The 21,239-nt window shown below is 41.6% G+C and overlaps 1 protein-coding gene across 2 annotated transcripts in view; it reads left to right on the top strand.

Annotated features, from left to right (window-relative positions):
* The first annotated feature begins 8,751 nt into the window (after nt 1-8,751).
* The window catches only part of KIAA0930 (KIAA0930 ortholog), an 86,116-nt gene continuing 73,628 nt past the window's right edge, over nt 8,752-21,239 (top strand). For both annotated transcript variants that reach the window (XM_062592474.1, XM_062592465.1), the window contains exon 1: nt 8,752-9,100. In XM_062592474.1, the coding sequence (XP_062448458.1) occupies nt 8,956-9,100 (145 nt within the window). In that variant the 5' untranslated portion in view covers nt 8,752-8,955. The remainder of the gene's footprint in view (nt 9,101-21,239) is intronic.

Below are 21,239 nucleotides of genomic sequence, written 5' to 3'. Positions count from 1 at the left end.
TAAAAATAGAGCAGTTTTGTCCTTTTTTAACACACACCCTTTATAGTAAGGGCTGTTTTTCTCTATGTGTGTACTCTGCTTGAGATAATTAGGCCCCAGGCCTACCTGAAGCTTCCAGGCACTACCAAGATTTAAGTCTTAATTATTTATCTGTTTTCTTATGTTTAATCTCTTCAGGCTGAATTTGCTTTAGTGTATTAAAATACACATTCAGTTTAATGGAAGTACAGATGAACAAATTAAATAATACAAAGCATAATTTTCAGCCATTACTGCACATAAAATACACTACCATATTATACACTAAAAGCACAATATGTGACTTTCATATTATAGAAAAAATATATAGTCTAAAACTTAGGAGATAATTGTTTATAATTAAACTGGATGAATAAAAATAAGGATGATTTAAAACAATCATAAATTTTATGTTATTGTGAACAGACTAGATGAATGCCCGTTTAAGAAATACAGGTATGATTTCTAATACTGGTAAGTTTCTACAGGGATAACAAATCCCATGATTTATAAAAACATTTATTAGAAGAGGTCTCAGAAGTGATAATCACTCTAGGTGCTAACAGTAAATGCTGTACAGGCCAGCATGAATAACAACATGGGAGTATCTTCACAGCCTAAGTCTATAGCTATGCTAGCTAATTTCATCGTCACAATTCACCACTGGCAGATCAGTAGCACTGGCGGGAAAGGAAGATCTCATGTAGACAACTGAATGGTCTTAATATCTTAGTATCTAAACTTAAGTGCTAATTTGAACAAAACTCACCATGTTATCTTGAATAAAATATTGAAAACACCCCAACTGCCATGACAGTTGTCCTATTTTCAAAAGAAAATTCCTAATGACTCTTTCCACAGATTTTCTCCTCCCCTCTTTCTTGCCAAAATAAAGAGCACTGGTTTTTGAGAGAAAAAGCACCATTTCATAAGCATTTCCCTGAGGCATAAATAATACCATCAGCCTTCATATTTTGCTTCATTTATAAACTTGAACACAAACTCTCCACCACAAAACTATCAGAGATTTTGAGCTCATTAAATACACAAATGACCTAATGCCTTTGTAAAAGACATGCTTACTATCCATGTTCTTCAGAGAGATACAGAAATTAAAATATTAAATGACTTTAAAATAAGAAGGTGAAGTCCTGGCTTCACTGACACCTGTTGGCATTTTCCTTCTTCAAACTTGACTCAGTAAGGCCAAATTTCACCCAACATCTTCTGGATCACATGCAGTCTCCTAGGTAATAAGTCATTCCTTCTTCTTTACGCAGGAGAGAATTTCTCTAGCTTGAAACTTGATTGCCCCAGTACATGTATTATTTATGTATCTTTGAGTATGAGAATGTTTTGCAAAGGTAAGAAAATGTCCTGATTAGATGTTAATGAAAGAAGAGAGTTTGAGCAGAATTCAGCCAAGGGATCCGGAGAGAAAAACTTTGCCCTGAAGGTAGGATGTAGAATATTACCTGAATGATCTTGAATATAATTGAATGATTCTGAATGTTCACTTAAGTATGAACCCAAGGAGGATCCACTGTACTAAACGCATTCTTTCTCTAGAGCCGCTACTTAGGACACTTATAAAAGCAGCCCAGGTTATAAAAGCAGATCTCCTTTTGTAGAGCATGATTGCTTTTTCTCTCCATTTGCAGGTTGTCTGTTATTTAAATTAAAATACTAGAAATAAATTTTCTTTAAATTAATACTGAGCTATTAACATTATATAAAATACAGTATAAGCAAAATAAAAATAGTAGAATTAAAATACTGTTTTATTACATAATACTAAGCTTTTAAAAATCCCTGCTAGGGATGTCCAAAAATAAAATTAAAGATTCAGTCATTTTACTAGTTGCATGTATTACTCATTATTCTTTGTTACTCATTCTCAACTTAATTTTGTTCCAACTTTTCCAAAAATGTACACAAATAAATTCCCAGATTTTAAAAATATTTTTTCAAAATTTTGATATCCTAACTTAGATGTTTGCTTGATCATCTTAATTTGGATGATAGATAATTTAGATAATGTACATTCTTTATAAATCTGTGCATAATTTCATCACTTTTCTAAACATGGCATTTCTTTTATATCCTCTGCTAATGACTGTTAGGATTTAACTTAACTTTCTCCTTGAGGGAGACTGAATAACAGATAGTTGGGGTTGGAAGATATCTCTGGAGGTCATCTAGTCCAACTCCCCTTCTCAAGCAGAATCACCTAGAGCACGTTGCCCAGGACCATGTCCAAGTGGCTTCTGACTGTCTCCAAGGATGCAGACTACACAGCCTCTCAGTGCAACCTGTTCCAGTGTTCAACCTCACTCACAGTAAAAATGTTTTTCCTTATATTCAGTGGAATGGCCTATGTTCCAGTTTGTGCCCATTGCCTCTCGTTCTGCCACTGGGCACCACCGAGAAAGGTCTGGCTACGTCATCTTTACACTCTCTCATCAGGTGTTTATACACATTGATAAGATCACCTCTGAGCTTTCTCCCCTCCTGGCTAATTAGTTCCAGCTCACTGGACTCAATCCAGTATGTCCATGTCATTCTTATACTGACGAGCTCAGTAGAAATGGACACAGCACTCCAGATGCGGCCTCATCAGGGCTGAGTAGAGTGGCAGGATCACTCCCTCAAGCTGCTGGCAACGCTCTTCCTAATGCACACCAGGATACCACTGGCCTTCTTGGCCACAAGAGCACATCGATGGTTTATGTTCAACTTGTCCACTGGGACCCCCAGGTCCTTCTCTGTAAAGCTGCTTTCCAGCAGGTCAGCCGCCAGCCTGTACTGGTGCATGGGTCTATTCCTTCCCAGGTGCAGGACTTTGTACTTCCTTTAGCTGAACTTCATGAGGTTCCTCTCTGCTCATTTCTCCAGCCTGTTGAGGTCTCTCTGAACAGCAGAGCAATCCTCTGGTGTATCAGTCATTCCTCAAGTTTTGTATTGTCTGTAAGCTTACTGAGAGTGCATTCCCTCACCTGTTCTCTATGGTTACAAATACAGATCTTGCATAGGCCTTCAACGTCCTTAGATGTGGATAGCTAGACTGTAAGGCCCAGCATCCATAGCTGGATAAGCATTGCTTGGTACTACACAAGATCATTTCACAGCTCTGGCTCATCTTGCTGAATTGTTACAGACCATCAATTCTCTTTAACCAGACTTAGTGTCCCCAAGAGGCAGACAGCATTGCTTCTGTCTCTATTACTGCCTATGCACTCTAAACCTGCAGAAAATAAGCATATAGGCTAAGAAAAAAGACAGCACAGATTCATAGAGACAAGACAGAAATATCAGAAGGTAATAATTTCAAGGCGCTTGGCAATACACTAACATCAAGTAACACTCAGGTAAAAAGCAATGCTGAATTTGTCACAGCTTTGGACAGACTGTTCAGTACATCCTAGGCCTATGCAAGCTCCATGTTGCCCTAGCTAGACTTCCTCTGCTGCTCAAGCCCAGCTAGGTCAGCTTTCTCAGCAAAATCCTGGAGTCTGAATGCAAAACTATCTCCAGACTGGCAGAAGCTCTCTTCCCTTATTTAGCTTTTACTGAGAGATTGCCCTATTTCCTCTTAGGCAAGAGCTCAGACATATAAACCAAAAATTAGTCTGGTGAATTAGTCCGGTGTTGAACACTCTGGAAAATTTTAGCAAATAACTTTTAATTATCTTTCAAGCTGACCAGCTTAACATATTCTATAATGGAAGGCCAAAAATTGCTGTATTTCCTAAATCAAAATGCCAAGAGGTAATCAAGAAAGGAGGCAGTCATGTTAAAACTGTAGAGTTAATCTTTGAATAAAAGCTCACCTGGCAACGACGTGCTCACCTGGCACCATGAATATGCTTTCAGTACGGAACAGCAAACTATTGAAGATTAAGATATTTTGAATTATGATTAATATATGTAAATTATACTGCTTAAACTCTCATGAAAGAAACTGCATTTAATTCCCTCTATCTGTAAAATAGATATAGCATTCATTTGCTTCATGTGGCTGTTGTAAATTTGAATTCTTTATTATTGGTAAAGAAAGACATTACAAGCATGCATAGTACCGTTAGTGTTTTTTAATGTTTTGAAAAGGACTTCCAAAACTTTAGAATTAGAAAGGAAAGTTCTATTCCTGCAAGGTATGTACATGAATAACTTGAAACACATAAGTAATTCAGGTCTCTGACAGGCTATAGATAGGTGCACAAGCCTTTATAGGTTCAGCGCTGTAAGACATGCTTACTACTGGGCTGATCCACTGGAAATACACTAATATGCATTGAGTAAGTTTATATCTGCTAGCTTGCAAATCTGTTTTAACTGTTAGGTAGTCGCATGCCATGTGACCTTATTAACACTCATTGCAGAGTTGCTCTATTGGCTGTTACCGAAATAAATGTAGTAAGAAAAATACAGCACTGCACAAAACTGGAACAAGTTATTTATAGAAATGTATCAGAACTTGACCATTACTAACTAATTCCACATACTGCACAATAACTCAGCAAGTTATTTAAAGAGAACTTGAGCTTTTTGTCACCACTTTGCTTTAGATTTCTGCTGTACAAAACATACAGCCTAAGTCGAAGTGACACATCCAGCCTATCTGTTGACCCATAGTTTTGGACCTGTCCATTTTGATGATCAATACCCATCTCTTCTCGCACCAGGACACAAAGTGCTTCCTACAGAAGAGTGCAGGGATGCGCTGTCAGGATGCCCTATGGGCCAGCTACTCCCTAAGGGCATAGAGCCAGTAGCAGCAGGGGCTCCCTGAGCTGGCAGGGCCTTGCCAGCCAGTGTCTGTCCTACTGCCTTGAAAGTGAGCAGGGCATCTGGGGGCAGCCCCGAGTCCAGATCATCAGGCAAATCTGTGGTGACAAGGCAGGTCCAAGGTAAAACTGTGAAGTCAATCTGCAGGTCAGGGTTAGACACAGCCCCACAATTGCCACGCAGGTCTGTAGTGCTGAGGCAGGGCTGGGAGGAAGCCAAGAAGCTGGCCTGCAGGTTGGAGTCTGGATAAATAGGGCCCACAGCCAGGCAGAGCTGTCACTGAACTGGAAACCAGCCCCTTTACAGCATGGCTCAGACAGAGACTGAAGGCCCTGGACTGAGCTTAAAGTCAGCTCCAGAGCCCAGGCATGGTGAAGGTGTGGGAGAGGCCTCAAGGTGGGGCTTGTCAGTGACATTAAGACCTCTTAGTGCCCTCAGGCCCTGACATCCATCCCCCTTTGCACATTGAAGAATTTACTATTTTGTGTATGACTGAGTTCAGTGAGAGTGTGCCTGCTAGGACAGGACTCCTGATGCCCATTATAATGATAACATGGTGCTAAGCAGCAGTGAAGAAGAAAGGCCTTTAGGAGCAATATGTAAAGACAGAATATAATTCCTCTCTTCCCCAGCAAGAGTTTGGCTAGACAGATGGCTTCCTTGTTTTAAAATGTACCATGGGATCTTTAATGACCAAAATCCAATTAGCATTTCAGATTTCCAGCTGATCCTAAGGATACTTAGTCAACAGCCTCTTTAAGAAAACAGACTTCATCCTTGCACGTTGTGATCAAAATACAGCATGATGATTGATGGACACAGGAAATAACAAGGTGGCTAGACTGCTGATAGTTATGAAGGAGATAATTACCTGTGATCTACTAGGAGGTACTGTTGACTAGGGAGATGAAAAATAACATAAGTGTTTGTCTGTGGGCCTGCTTTGGTAGAAGCAAGAGGAAGTTAAGGATAGGAACTGAATAGGGATAGGAATATCATTTCATTGTACAGAAGGCATGGATTGGGCAGCAGAAGGATTTGCTTAATTGCCTTCTTTTAAGTTGGATTGTTGGAACTGTAGGGCAAATTGTTAAGGGGTCACAAGAGGGGCTTAAATGCTGGAGGGTCAGGAGAAAGGACTGGAGGCTTGTCCATTGAACAGTGCCAGGTGGGGAGGCTTTCTGCTGAGGAGAGTAAGGCAGGAGAGCAAGGGATGTGTGTGTAGATGGGAAGGTGATGTGAGAAAAATGTCTGAGGAGAATTAGAAATGTCGGTGGCAGGGATATCTGTACCCATATGTTGGATTTCTAAGTCTGAAGTATAGGAGATGACAATAGATGTTAGGTATTTTCATGTACCTCCAACATAATAGCGAAATAATGATCAAGTAGTAATCTGCTGTGGAAAATGTCTGATCCTTAGCTAGTACAGCATGGCTTGAGGTAAATGAGACCACTAACTCCTCTGGCGGCAGAGATTCCTTCCTCCTGTCTGAAGCGTCCTATCTTGGCAATGCCAGGAACAACCTGAAGGCAGTATAGGACAGTCATCTGCTGTTCTTCCCTTCTGTAAACCCATGAGATTCCAAAATAAAATAACTCTAAAGCATGCATTTAGAGTGCCAGCTTGTGACTACAAGCCTTTATTTTTGCAAATCCAAGAAACAGACTTAACAATGTAAGAGGTACTTAAGTCCCTTGATTTTACATCCATACTTTCTATTGCTTTGTAAAACCTGTTATTTTGCCAGTAAAATGTTGCATTGACATCAGGTTTCCATCATACTTCAAATTCAGCATATGGGTCTTCCATATAGAGTATTCTTGTCTATACTCCATAATGGGAAATCAACATACAGCTGTAAGTAGTATTCAGCAAGTGTCTCATTGTTAACTTATTTGTGTCAGAAATTTGACCTAAAACTGCGCTTGGAAACATGGAGTACGTGTATGCTATTTTGGAGAACAATCAATCAGCATTTGGAAGCTTTTCTTTCTTATTAAGCCCTTTGCTTAGTGTGAAGTTAATCTTTTGTAAGGGACTAGCAAAAAGTCTAAGTCTCAACTAATGCCCAGCTCAGGTCTTAAGGCCTTTGTCCCCTTTTCTCTTCTCTTTCCATCCCCACCTTCAAGGCTTGCCAAGTTGCGAACAGAACTTCACTGAGAAAAAACAGGCTGCAAAAGCCTTGTGATATGTCTAAGAACTGAGAAGGTAATAAAATAAGATTATAAACAAAAAATGTTGGGCAAATTGTTTGGAAAAGGTGATTTGGTCTTCAGAAAAAGTGGGCACATAGTTATATTGTTCTTGACCTGTGGTTTAGCAAATACTTAAATTATGAGCTGTCTGAAGAAGGAATGGCTACTGTACGCATCCAGAAGCAAGGCGGCTTGGGGTCCAGTTTCTGCATCAAAAGCTGCCTTATCACCACCAACCAGATCACCAGTTCCCCATTCACCTCACTAGAAGGACCTGCTAATACTAAAAGAGAGGTGACCGTATTGGGGGTTTCATCAGGTCAGGCTGCTAGTGCTGCCCCTGCATGGTTACAGCCAGCCAAGAAGAGCCAAGGAGGAAGGCAGTGGCAGCCGAGTTAAAGGATTTGGCATGAGGGTGCAGCACCAGCCAGTGAGGCACAGGGGAGAGCTCCAACCAGGCTGGCATGAGCTCAGGGCAAGCCTGTGTGTCATGGAGCAAGCTGGGGAAGGGAAAGGAAGGGGAAGGGAAGGGGAAGGGGAAGGGGAAGGGGAAGGGGAAGGGGAAAGAAAAAAGTGGCCATCAAGCGTTGCTGGAAACAAAAGGTCATAGGGCAAAGGCTGCCAGGACTCTGTGGGCTGCTGTGAATTACAGTCAAACAATTGGCTATGTTTTCCTTGCAGAACCACTTGCAGCTGGATTTTCTGACCTTTCGGTCATGGGGTTAACATCATTAACATCATTAACAACATTAACATCATGGGGTTACAGACCAGATAGCTTTGTCTAGTTCTTATGAGGGCCTAACCTGGACGAACCCCTGCTAAGAGCCAGAGGCTGTGGGCTTTATCCACCTGCAACGCGTTTTTTGCATTTTCCGCTTTGACCTGTTTGGTTCTCTCCACAGGAAAAGAATATTTCTGGCCAATTCAAGCAGTATTTGTGGGTGGGAGTGTGGGGGAACAAGTAAGGCTTTTTATTCTGGATGAGTGCTGTGCACTCCTGCTGATGTGCTTGGCAGAGTAGCCTGTTGATGTGGCAACTCTGTTTTTCCTTTCTCCGTTTATAGCTTCTAGAGTCTGTAAGTCTGTCCCATATGTCTGACAGTTTGCTTGTGGAGCAAAGAGTGAGGCCTCAAGCATGTTCAAATCACAAAGGCCCAGTGCCAAGTATTCTTGATTTACATCCAGCTATCGCCAAGAAAACCCCATGAAGCAGTGAATGCTACAGACTGACCAGCGGCACTTTGGACTCAGTGAAGAGAAGGTGGCCTGGCAATAGGTGCTGGTGCCATCAGGTGTGCCTCCCCCAGCAGCTGCACCTGGCACAGGCTTAAGTAAGAGTCTGTAGTCTTGTGGTTTAACACATACTGTCAAACATGTGGGTGTAAATTGGCAAATAGACTAAACACTACATTGTCTGTGCTACTGGCAGATGTTCAGCTGCTGTGCAGTTTTGCTGCCCAGACCTTGCAGTGCAGGTGAAGACATTATCCCTTGCCCACACTTGCACAGCACCTAGCACCACACAATTGCGATTTGTAAACGGGGCTCCGAGGCGCTATATACTCGTTATAAACAACAACTACCAAGCCCAGCGTGGTAAGGCGTAACTAAAAAGCCAAGCCGAATCGATGAAGAGGGCCCAACGCGGGGGCGGGGAGCCAGGAGCCGGGGCCGCCCCCGCGGCTGCCGCTGCAGGAAGCGGCGGGCGCGGCGCGCTCGGGGGCGGGCGCGGGGCCGGCCCGGCCCAGCGCGGCGTCGGTGGTGGCCCTGCTCCGCAGCGCAACTTCACGGGGCGGAATTAAGCGGCGCCCCTCGGCACGGCACGGCGCGCCCTGTCTCGCCTCGCCTCGCCTCGGCAGGGCCGCACTGGCGGCGGAGCGGCAGCGCCGGGTGCCGCGGCCGCCTCCCTGGGGCGGGCTGACATGAGATCATTGTCGGCGGCGCCAGCATGGCCTCTGTCAAGAGTTGCGGCCGGGCTGGGCCGAGGGACGAGGAGGCGAACGGCGACCTGGACCGCTCGCTGCAGCAGATGCTGCGGGCGATAGCGGAGGAGCGGAGCCGCGCCGGGCTCCGCCAGGAGATCAGCGGCCTGGGTGAGGAGGCGGCGGCGGCGGCGGCGGCGGGGGGGCGGGAGGAGGCTGGAAGCGGCGCCGCAGAGCCGGGGGCGGCGGCGGCTGCGGGCAGCAGCCGCGCCGCGGGGAGCGCCCGGGGGCAGCGCTCCGGCAGCGTCGGAACCCGGGACCGCCCGACGCACCCAGGTGGGAGGAAAGGGGGCCTGAGGCTGCATCAGGGGCTCCTGGCTTGCCGCGTGCTGCTGCCGCCAGCCGTCATCGCCCTGGAAACCTGTTGTGCGCTCCGGGTCTGCGGTGTTATTGCGAGGGAAGGCCTCGCCTGGCTCGCCCCGGGTCGGGGGACGGGCGCGATCGGCTGTCCCCTCCATTGTCTGAAATGCCCTTGGAGGAAAACGGGCGGGAGGCACCGTGCGCGTCGGCTGGCTTCTAACGAAAAGGTACGCGTCGTGTGCTTTGCAGTACAAACGAAATCCTTCTTCTGTTTTTCCTTTTTTCTCTCTTTTTTTAAAAAACTTTTCCCACCCCGTGGGATCTGTACAGCTCTCAAACGATCTTTGTGTGTAGCTTCTCCCCCCCCCCCCCTCCCCCAAGTGAGTCAGACACCTCCCTTCTCTGAGTAAAATGACTTCATGCTGCTTGCCATGGTCTAGTAGGTGCATAGTGCTGTGGTTCTTGGTGGTCAGTTATTTTCTTAACCGTGGGGAGTTGCTTTGTGCTTTTCAGCTATCTTTAACTTGATTGCTCGCATCTTGATGCAAATTTTGCATGACATGTCTTTATTTACTTCTTGGCAAAGCATACACGTTGCAGAATTGAAGTTTGAAGTTGAAATTAATTGATGTTAGGCAACAGAGTGCTACAGTAACTTCCTTAACTGCCTTCCCATCAAGAAATCCTTCTACTCTATGATTCTATGATTCTAACTAGGCTAATGAATAGGGATGGCTCAATATTATAAGCAACAATAGAGATCATTTGGCAGAAGTTCTAGATATGAAAAATTGTTTTACCTTACTCAAATTGGTGTATATCCTGGACTGAATCTTGTACTATTCAACAAGCAGATGAATGCCCAGAAGCCCTTGTAGGGTAAGGGCTTTACATTATGTATGCTTAAATGAAATACTTCTATTACTTCTTCCATATGGCCTTTATTAATGGCTTTACCTTCCTCAGCTCATTTGTAAGGCCTAACTTTCTTCATTTTTGAGTTTTTCTTAGAAACTCAGAATGGGATTTTTATTGGAGTTTTAATGTCTCTTGCAAATACTGACCAGGAAAATCCCACTGGTTCTCCTTCCAACCTTTGTGTGCCTGCCTGTCTGCCAATGATTATTGTGGCCTCTACAGCAAATGAGCTCTCCCCCTTCTTTTTTTGCCTTGTGTGTAATGAAAGTTCATACAAACAGAATGTGATTGAGTCTTTCCTGCTTATTTGTGTCCTAATGGAATTGGATCTCTGGATTTTACTGTAATATAAATGTTACTGGACCAAATAAAGTGTTATGGCAAACAAACTGCAGAAAGAAAACTCAAGGAAAGGGGGAGGAGAGAAATCCAAATGCCTGTGAGACTCATTAAATGGCTGTTGTCAGCTCATGTTTTGCTATGTAGTATTTGAATGAAAGTAAAGGCTTATAGGAATAGAAATGTTGCCATTGATGATGTGCGCGCACAAACACACACGCACACGTATGTATAAAATATACAAATATACATACACATGAAATTAGAGTAGGGGAAAACTGTGCTGGCTGATGAGATCGTAGAAATACTTCTTTCCCACTTCTGTTGAGCATGTATCTGTGATAACTAAACTTGAGAAGGGTCCTACAGTGTAACTTTGGGCTAATCATGCAAGTAATGGGACAAGATTTCACCCTTATTTTACCAGATAAGAATTAGTAAGAAAAATCTCAGTGAGAATTGCTTAGTTGGTTGCACTGAGAAACTGATACCGGTTGTGCAGATTCTGCTGTGAATGTCTAAATTGGTGTGAAAGTAAAGAACATAATTATATGTCACTACACGAGTGTCTTGGGTGCTGAGTTTTATATTGAGGGAACGGGATTGAGCTTCTCACTGAAAAACTGCTATTTGACAAGGTCTAGCTGTTATGTCTTGTCCAGGAGTGTGGTGTCCTGCAAGCAGAAAAACACAAAACATCCTCCTGCCCTGACAGATAGGATGGTAGCTGATAGAATGGACCTCCTTGTGCAGTGGTGATGAGACAGTGCAGTAATCTTAATGCACACATGAGGGGAGTGTGCATTAAAATCACTGCATAGTCTGCGGTGGCTATTTTTGAGCACAACTACTGAATATCCGTTCCCAGTTGGCATTTTCCTTGCTCATCCATGAGTATTGCAGGCTCACAAAATGGGACTCCTCTCAGGATTGACGGTGGTTGACTCAGGTAGCCAGATGAATGTTTTAATTGTTGCAAAATCTGAACAGCTCTCTTATTTATACAAATTGCCACTTAAAGTTTGAGAGGAGCTTACTGGCAAGCCTTCTTCAGTTCTAGCAGACAGAGAAGCTCTCTGTACTATAAATCTCTTTGTATTGAAAAATTTTCCAGATCTCTATTTTGTGGTATGCACCATGTTACCTAAGGTATAACCTGCGAATTAGTGCTCTTTCTCCGTTCCATTATTTGTTACTGGCAAAGTAAATGCTTTTCTTGGGAGAAGTGCTAGGCTTTTGGAGTTGTGCTCCATTGAAATTGTAATTGGACATAAGGACTATCAGGTGTGATCTGTAACTTAAGTTTATGGTATGTCTGGACTGCAGTTGAAGGTGCTGTTGCAGGGCAGGCAGCATACTCAAATAGCCTTAGTCTAGCTACATGGAATAGTAGTAGCAGTGCAGGTGTAAGAGCACAGGTCTTCGCTGGAGTTCAGTGCTCACAAGAGCATTTGTGGTTCCATATGGGTTCATGTGACCTTCAGAGAAGCTTAGTCTGCTCTGCACATCTTAGTGGTGCTATTCAAAACGGTTGGAATTATCATAGTGTCTACAAGTCACACTCTTGGCTGTGGAGCAGATATACTCCTCTGCCTTGTTTTAGGTAATTTTTTTTCTCTCTCTTTCATAATGGCCAAATCCCGTTTGGCTGTGTCGGGAATCTTAGCGGGTTTAAGCTGTTGTGGATTTCTCTTGTTCTCTTGAAATCACCTGGCAAACACTTTCATCCTGTAAATACTTGAGTTTTCTTCAGGGTTTTCAACAATATATACTCAAATGGGACTCAGCGGGTCATAATTTGGGGAGCCCCCTTCCTCTTGTGTGTTTCCTTTAAATGATACTCTACTCCTCTCTTTTAAGAACGAAATTGCTATTTTTGCTGACAAGGGGTTTTGGTGGGAGGAGTTGTTTCATTTCAGGTGTGCTAAATGCGTGTTTGTGTAAGTATTGTTTTAAAATGTAAATCCCGGTGTAGGTCCCGTGGGATCTTCCTTATTTTCCTGTTTAAGTAATGTAGAAAGTACAACCAATCTTTTGGCATCACACTTCAAAATAATAACTCATGTGACTCCTCATCATGCTACTTAGAAGGAAGGATGATGTTACTTTGAGAGGTCAGCATATTAGTGGCATCTGCTTGTGCAGAGTGTTACAGTAGTATTGCTCTCTATTTGCTCTGAAATACAGTTTGCTAGAGCATTCCTCTAGCAAAATAGTTCTTGTCCTTGGGGAATGACAGACTGCTATAGCTTTTCTGTTTTCTTTTCTTTTTGGTTGGGTTTTTTTTTTGGGGGGGTGCCCTTTTTTTTAGGCCAGTTCTGTAGTTTTTTTTGTGTAGATGTTCATTGGATGGCCATGAATACTGTGCCCTTTCTTTTAGGATCTAGTTAATGTGAACCTAAGCAATGTGAACCACAGACTTTTTCAACTGCTGCTTTTTTGTTTGGATTCTCTTCCTTTGCTAAATTTACTCTCTTCAGCCAGGCTGCCTGTACCTCTCTGAAGGCCAAAGCCCTGCCCTGGGAAGGTGGAGTTTTTTGCTTATTTGGGGTCTTTTTCAGCAGTGTCTGAAACTACTATGTACTGTTTTAAGATGCTTAATTTCTCTGTGTCCTTCTGGCCTCCAGCAATGAGCTGCCCTGTCTTTAGTCTAGCAAAGTGCACTTGGATGGAGGTGTGACATGTGGGAATTTATAATTAACAAAGAAAAACAAATACGTAGATCTGAATAAATAGCTTAAAACTGCTGTCACCAAGCGCTAAATATCTTTAGTTGTAGTGATTACAAGAGCTTGGTGGAGAGGCCATATCCTAGAAAAGGCCTGCTAGTCTTATTAGTGATGAAGTTTTCTTTCTTTCTGGTTTCCTGTTGGTAGAGGAGATCATCTAGTATTTCTCTGAAGGACTTGTGGGAGTTGGACAGAAGAGGGCATGCTTGGCATCAGGGCAGGAGAAGGAGGAGCAAGTATCCTCAAAGTCTGAGGATTGCTTGGACTTGTTTGTTGCAGGCACCCGCTTCAGCACCTGTCATGTGAATAAAGACAGGGAGGTGATTCACATGCCAAAGTGTCTTGGTGAATAAAGCCTGAAAATAAATAGGTCTCTAGCCTTCTGGAGGGAAGGAAAGGTGAGGTGGCATATACTAAGTGCTCATGAATGTGGGTGTTGTGAAACATGGAAATGCAAAGGCCAGAGTGGGAAAACATGGGCATAGGTGTGAGGGGGAGAGGGAAAAATTTTTGGAAAGCTTAAGTCAAATAGGTTAAAATTGAGAATTAAGAACAAGTATGGATTATATGGATCTGAAAGTACTAAATGCAGGCCTTAATTTAATTAGAAGAGTTTATTAGATTATAATAGTCAAGAAGAATATATTAGCTTCTAGGACTTAAGCTGCTGAGTTGGTAAAAGTATCTTCTGAGAATGTGTTGAAGTGCAGAACTAGTTTGACAGGAATATATTCTTTGTTCCTATTTATTCCTGGAGCTAGTTCAGTGACTTGTTCAGTCAAAGATGAGAAACTATAAAAGCTGGAAAGTTTTGTTTTTCATTTGATCTGTGAATAAACAGGTATGAAAATTACATCTGTTCTTGCCGTAACTTGAGGGGCATATATAACCAAATTTGCTAAATACAGATAATATCTCCCTGTAATGAGTTAATTTAATATATAAATATGTTGATAAATTTACTTTCTTTTCATTGTACACATTTAAAAGGATTTTCTTTGAGTTTGTAAATACTGCTTTTATATAATATTTGTCCGAATTCTTTTGTCGTATTTATAAAACATTTTGCAGCTATTGAATGTGAAATGCTCATAAAAGAGGAATATTCAAAATGTGAAAATCAGATACTTAATTGTGAGTAATGATAAAGTAAAAATAAGTGCTTATAGAGTGACTTCCTAATGAGTCTTCCAGCCAGGAAGGATATGTGTTTCTTTTGGAAAAGTTCTAGAAAGTACAAGTGCAAAAGAAGTTTAAAATAGGTTATTTAAATTGGAGTTAAAGTAAGTACTTTAAAGTCAAAGTGACTGTAGCCAGGTCATCTGGCTATGGAACCTCACACTGCATTGTAGAAAGATGAGAAAACAGCATAGAAAATTCAGGAAGAAAATTGGAATAATGCAAACTTTAGTTTTAGCAGCAGAAAGGGAATGTAATTTTAAAGCTTCTTTTTTTTCCTCCCCAACTCTTGAACATGTATTGACGTTTGTCCTGTACCAGAGTATGTGAGTATTTGTGTATCCAGGTATGTGACCATGGTGATTTGGCTTGTGGTCGCCTGCCTGCCCTGTGCATGAGACCGAAGAGGTGACTGGTTCGCTTGCACGGCCATGCGAGTGCAGTGGCCGCACTGGCCTTCCTTGCTTTTTATCCCAGCACAGCATGAGTGCAAAGATCAGGGCTAGTGATGGTGGGGGAAAGAGGAGCCCAAAGTGCTAACTTGGGATGGACCTTGGTAAACACAACCCGCACAGTGAGTGCAAATTTGAGGGAGGGTAATTTGGACTTGTCAGGCCCAGAATGGGCAATCTTAAAACCAGGACTTGATGCCAGTTTTTAAGGTAGCATCTCTTGCTGTAATGCATCAGTGAGAGCAAAGTGGTTGAAGGCTTCTGCTGGGAGACCTCATTTCTGGCAGGGCTCTGCTAGGTGGCATGCTTTTTCTTGATGAAATTCCTTTCTGGTAGTGTCACAGAACAAAAGAGAGGCTGTGATTTTTTTTTTTTTTTTTTTTTTTTTTTTTTTTTTTTGCAGTGATGAATTTCCAGGACTGTGGCAATAGGGAGTAAGAGGGCAATAAGTGAAAGAATCTCACATTAGGAGCGTGAGACATTGATGTTTGGCTAGGATTGTGTAAGATTACAGACAGAAGAAAATAATAATCTTTAGGATTGTAGAAGAAAAGAAAATAACTGATTTTAGAAGTAATGCTGGTATCTTGTGCCCTAGGACTTGATTCTATTGCTTGTGAAGTCCAGCACAGGATATTTAGGAATATCAACAGAGAGTCTAGTCCTTGATGTTGGTTTCCTTCTTGCCTAATTTCCTAAATGAATTTGTGGGCTCTTTAGAAGCTGATCGTTTCTATTTGTGATTACTGGCTACTGCACTGTGAAGAACAACATTTTGGGGGTACAACTGCAGGGCTGTATTCCTCCAAGGTAAATAAATTTTATTGCAGTGGTTCATTTAAAATTCTCTGTTGGTTATTTATTAGAACCCTGTTCCCACTGTCATAGCTAATGGTGTGTCAGTCTTTCTATTACAAGCCAATGTTTGGGGGGGATTTGTAATTTGACTATAAAAGTTTGCTTCTGGCAGAAGCTTGATAGACTTCATTCCAGATCAATAATAAAATGTGGTCTCTCTTTAATACAGCTTTTACATATTTCTGAGCAGTTGGATTTTTAGTTTATTCTTGCTTTTAAATGGAGACATAGGCTTACAGGGTTTCCAAGTCCTGCTTAAGGATATACAAGTCCCAATTATAAGAGTCAGGTTGGAGATGCTGAAAAAAGGGGTGATTTTTTAAAAAAAAAACAACGACCATTCCCCCAGACTGTATGGTTCTGTGTGAAGATCCCCTTCTAGGTTGGTGTTGCCATTACAAAATGAGCAGTCTATCTTTTAAAGCAACAAGCTGTGCTGTTCTTCTTGGATACCAGCAGAAGCTGCTGGATGCACATTTTTTTGGAAAATGATCCCTTCACAGCTCAGTTATGAACCTGTAAGCCTGACAATGGATTATTTCTAGAATATACATCTCTTAAGAATGTAACAATGTAGTACTACTTCACACCATAATAATTTGGAATGGTTGTTCTGGCATTATGCTTAAATCTTTAATGGAGGTGCAGGTTGCAACTGAGTTGTATTTTTTAATTCAAGATGGATGGATCTTTTGTATGGATTAAAAACACAGTTTGTCATTATATGTTCTGGATGGATCTTCTAAGGATTTAATGATATACCTTGTTGGATTTTTTCCAAAGAAATAAAAAACTGAATTTCTCAAAGGATGAAGCATGAGTGTCTCCACTTTTTCATAAGCATAAGCAGGATCAGGATAGCAGCTCATTGATGTTGAAAGCAATACCATGATAAGGTGTAAGGAGAAAGTCTATACAAAATCAAGTCATGGTCTCAGGAGGCCATTGAACGGTGATGCTATAGTCAGTATTCACAAAGGCATAAAACAAGCTTCATTTGTGCTGTTTGCAGCTCCTTGGGCCAAACAGGCCAAGTATCAGAGCACGTGTGTGAGTTGCACGTGTGTGGTTTTTTTTTTCCTTCTAAAGAACAACTTGTTTTGCTCTATGCAGGAAGTTAAATACAGTCAAGATATAGAAACATCAGATACAAACTCCTCTAGAGAAGTTGTGGCAACTTGGGCACACTTGACAAAAAGTCCCGTTCTATGAAATTGATGGAATACAAGATAAAACAACAGTCCTAAGTAACCGCTGTTTTTCAGATTCTTAGCATTGAAGATGTGAATGTTCTACGTGAGGATTTGTAGGGCTTGCTGCAATCCCACTTTGGAAACAAAGCTTTAAAACTGAAATTCTTCTCAGCATGTTTTGCCTGGCCTCCCTGTGTGCTAGAGTTATGCAAAAGTTGAATCCTGAAAACTAGGATGTTAACCTCCCTTTCAAACCTGAAATGAAGATGAAATGAGGGTAATAGAATTGGAATTCCTCTAGGGGTTCCTTAAGGATGTTTCATTAGGGCTTTTGAAATTAAATCTCTTTAAGGTGAATGTGTTGCTTTGAGGACAGGTAGTATGTTCTGGCATTATGAGAAATTGTTTTGCGAGGAGGTATCCTTTCTGCTATGACAGGAGGAGGCAACAGTTACTGATGCTCTTATTTATGCTGTATCTGGTGTTTCAAGATACTCTCTGCATTCCTGTTTTCTTTTTTACAACTGGATCTGTCAATGTATAGCTCTTGGCAGGCGACAGATATTGTCCTTCATGCTAGGATCAATATAAAAGCATGACAGGATGTTTCCTGGTACAGCAGGGTGCTGTACGTTCAGAAGCGAGTTTGAGGCCACCTGATCTGTTGTACTGTGCCTGCTACCCTCAGTGCTAAGCTACGTTGTTGGACTCTCAGTCTTTCCCCCTTTTAACCAGGATGTGCTCAGTGACCCGGGCTGAGACTGCCTCAGGTTCTGGTGTTAGTGTTTGGGTGATGAAAATCTTTATGGCTCAATAGTGACCTAGCTTTCTGCAAGCTAGCCACACGGCCAAGAGGGGCCTTGTATTAGTAATTGCCAGAAGCCTCCTGCATGCCTGAATTTTCCATTTCAGGGCACTTGCATTAGGCATTGCTGAGGATTTCTCAATCCCTGTGGCTGTGGGGTGTACGGGCCTTCGTGTGACGGCAGGCATCACTTCATCTTTGACTACTTGGGTGGTGTCTCCTTTGCTTAAAAGGACGTGGAAGGTAATTATATTTGGGAGTAACATAATTTTTATCTCCAATCTCATTGTTAGCATGTCTGAATACCAAGCTTGGATAAAAAGAAGTGTATCTGGAATTTTTGGTCTTGTCTCGCAGGGCTACGTTTGATCACTGGGAACTTGTGAGAGTGGGATTAAAACGCTAGTGAAGCGTAAGCTGTCTTCACCCTGTATGATGTCCGATTTAACTGCCTGTAGGTGCTGAAACATCATCAAAGTGAGGGAAACGTTTTGAAATGGATTTACAGTATTCTGTGAAGAAACATGAACAGTTTCACCAAACCTTTATTACATTTTTGGTGTGCTTATTCAGTGAGCAAGTACAGGTGTTCTTGAATGTCTAACAATGTTGTACATTCAGAGTACCTTTACTTCTCTACCTTAAAAGACTTTGAGGGGTGGGTTTTAGTTTCAGTGAAACTCAGAGCTTCGTACTACACAAGGAAGGCTGTTCAATGTGATTTAAGTAACCTGTCATAAGGAGATATGTTTGTTGTCTTACAAGGGTCATTCCTGCTTATTACTACTTGAATTAATCTTTTCAGAGCCAAGACAGAGTCCTACCAGACAGTAAGCTCATTGCAGTATGTCTTAAAGGTGAAGCTCTGTGCAAAAGTAGGTGACTCATGAAATAATTGTGGCCCAACTTTATACATTTTGTAGGAATGTAGGAATATATATATATATATACACACACACACACACACACACACACACACACACACACATATATATGTATACACATATATTTTGCTTGGTTTTAGTGAGAAGTTTAATTCTGCCTGAACAATGACAAACTGAATGAGTGGCCCACCTTTCATATAACCAGGGTGACCAAACTTCCTGTAGCCAAAGCCTCATGTGAATATGATAAGGCTGTTTTCTGTTTGTAATAGAGAACTAGTTTAATCAGCTATGATAGTCTAAGCATAGATTATGTTGTGTTCTTAGGGTTCATACTGGACTGTGCCTTTTTCACCAGCAGTTTTTTTTTCCCTTTTAATTAAATGTATCAAAGGTGCAGAGATGTGTTTGAGGTGCTCAGATGATACAAGACTGCTCTGGATGCTTTTGAAATGTTTCATAATTGGAATGATTACTATGAAATGTCTCATTTTCTGTTCAACAACTCATTTATTGGGATGTATGTATATCTCATCATGTGTATTTAATTCAAAATATTGATTCTATGAGAAAATAAAACTAATTCATTATGAAAGAATGATGCCCTCGGTACGTATTTCATGTTTGTTTGCTCCTAGTTGGTAAAATAAACTTATTTTATTGAGGAATCCTATCATCACTGTTCTAACTGACATGATCAGTGACACTAGCCTAGAGCCAATGGAAAAAAAGAACTGGTTGGAAGCCTAACATCAAAAATGAAAAAAAAAACCAAGAGTAAAGTCCAAAGTACATTCTTTGCTACTTTATAATTGTTGTTTTGCATTTATTTTAGAAATACCATCTCTAGATATCTTCAGCATAAAGAGATTGAGAAGTTTGGAATCGTTTGCCTTGGAATCTTGAGTCCTGCTCTAATATTTCACTTCATGTGGAGTGAGATGTGTGAGGCCTTTTGTTTTAGCTTTTGTAGATGGTACTACAATATAGATGTGACACTGAGCAGAGCTACTTCGCTTTCTGGAAGCTGTGCTTTCCTCTGTGTGTGAGGCAGTCTGCCTTACTTGGCAGCACAGCTAGGAGCAGTGGCTTCATCTAGTCATATTGTACTGGCAAGAATCTTCTTTGAGTATTGCCAGAGAAGAGAAGATCCATTGGCATCTATCTGATGCTTACTTGAGACTTTGTTTGCAGTCCTTAGTGAATTTGAGGTTTTATCATTAATCTTTGTTTTTATTGGATATTTTGAGCACTACAGAAGGAAGGGAAGGGATGACTCTGTCTTTAAAGTAGAACCCAGATAAGTCTGTAATTGACATGCAGGCACAGAGGAAGAATATACCAATGGTTAACATAGGACTTCAGAGATCTCGATTTAGTGTCCACTCTTCTATGGATTTCCTCTGTGATTTTGAGCTAGTTATTGGCACTATTTGGTCTTGTGTTCCCTGACTGTAATTGGGAAATATTAATTCATTTCCTCAGAGGAAAAATGCTCTGTACTGTTGACAACTTTGCAATTATGCTACAGGCAGAGGATGGATGGGAGTTGATGGCTATCCGTAAGCAGCATCCCAGAGGCATGGAATAGCATAGCAATGGCAGAGTAAAGCAGTGGATGTGTGTGCTCATCCCAGCCTGGATTGGCCTTTTAGCTTCTGAATTGGGTTGTTTTGCAGAAGGTTTGAGGAAATGAGAATAACAAGGAAAACAGAAGACTGACAGTTCACAGGAGCAGTGCTTAGTCATTCAAGGGCTTTGTTCTCCATTTGAACAAAACCAATGGCTGTAAATAATGTTTTGCTTTATTAACAAAACCCATAAGCACAAATTTGTCCTTTTTTGTTTGTTTGTTTCTTTGGAGACTTTTTTGGATCAAAAGTTGAATTCTGAGTTCTGTTCAACTTCAGTTATCCTATGACTTCTGCACTGGTCTGAGAGGTGAAGAAAACTCTGGGTTGAAATTTTTCATCAGGGCAAAAGGAAGAATCATACATAGGCTTCTCCTTCCTCTTTATACTTTCATGGCAAAAACCATCAAAATGAATTACAAATGTTTATCTTCAGTAAAATGCTGTGAAAAATGAAAATGTTCTGTCTAGATGCATCGCAGAAGGGGCTTGCACATTGGCTTAATGCTCACCAGGTACTTGGTTGCCACTGTCTCTAAGCAGGCTGAGGGTATTTTCTGAAATTCATGGATCAAAAATTGGCTGAGGCAAGTCTGAGTTTCATTGACTATCTAAAGCCTTTATCTCTTTGAATGTAGGATCTGTATTGCAGTGCTGTGTCAGTTGATCGCTGACTGAAGTGGAAGAATGTTAAGACTTACCTTCTTTACTACAAAACTCAGGTGGTAACATCCAAAGGTAGTAAATAGGCCATCAAAATTGGGAAGGGGAGGTCATTGTGTAACCACTGGGCAGTGATGCAGGGGAAAAAAAACAAGACTGACGTTGCCTTTTTGTGCTTTTGCTGAGGAATTTTCTAAATAAGACCTTTCTTTCTCAACTCACATGTTCCTATTTGAGACCTCCTAACTGTCATGAGATGGATCATGATTTCTCAACAGCTGAGAGCTGCAACTGTTTCT

This window comes from Rhea pennata, chromosome 1 (assembly GCF_028389875.1).
Source record: "Rhea pennata isolate bPtePen1 chromosome 1, bPtePen1.pri, whole genome shotgun sequence".
Classification (NCBI taxonomy): Eukaryota; Metazoa; Chordata; class Aves; order Rheiformes; family Rheidae; genus Rhea; species Rhea pennata.
The sequence above is the reverse complement of the archived record's forward strand: the minus strand, read 5'-3'. Positions and strand labels throughout refer to the sequence as shown.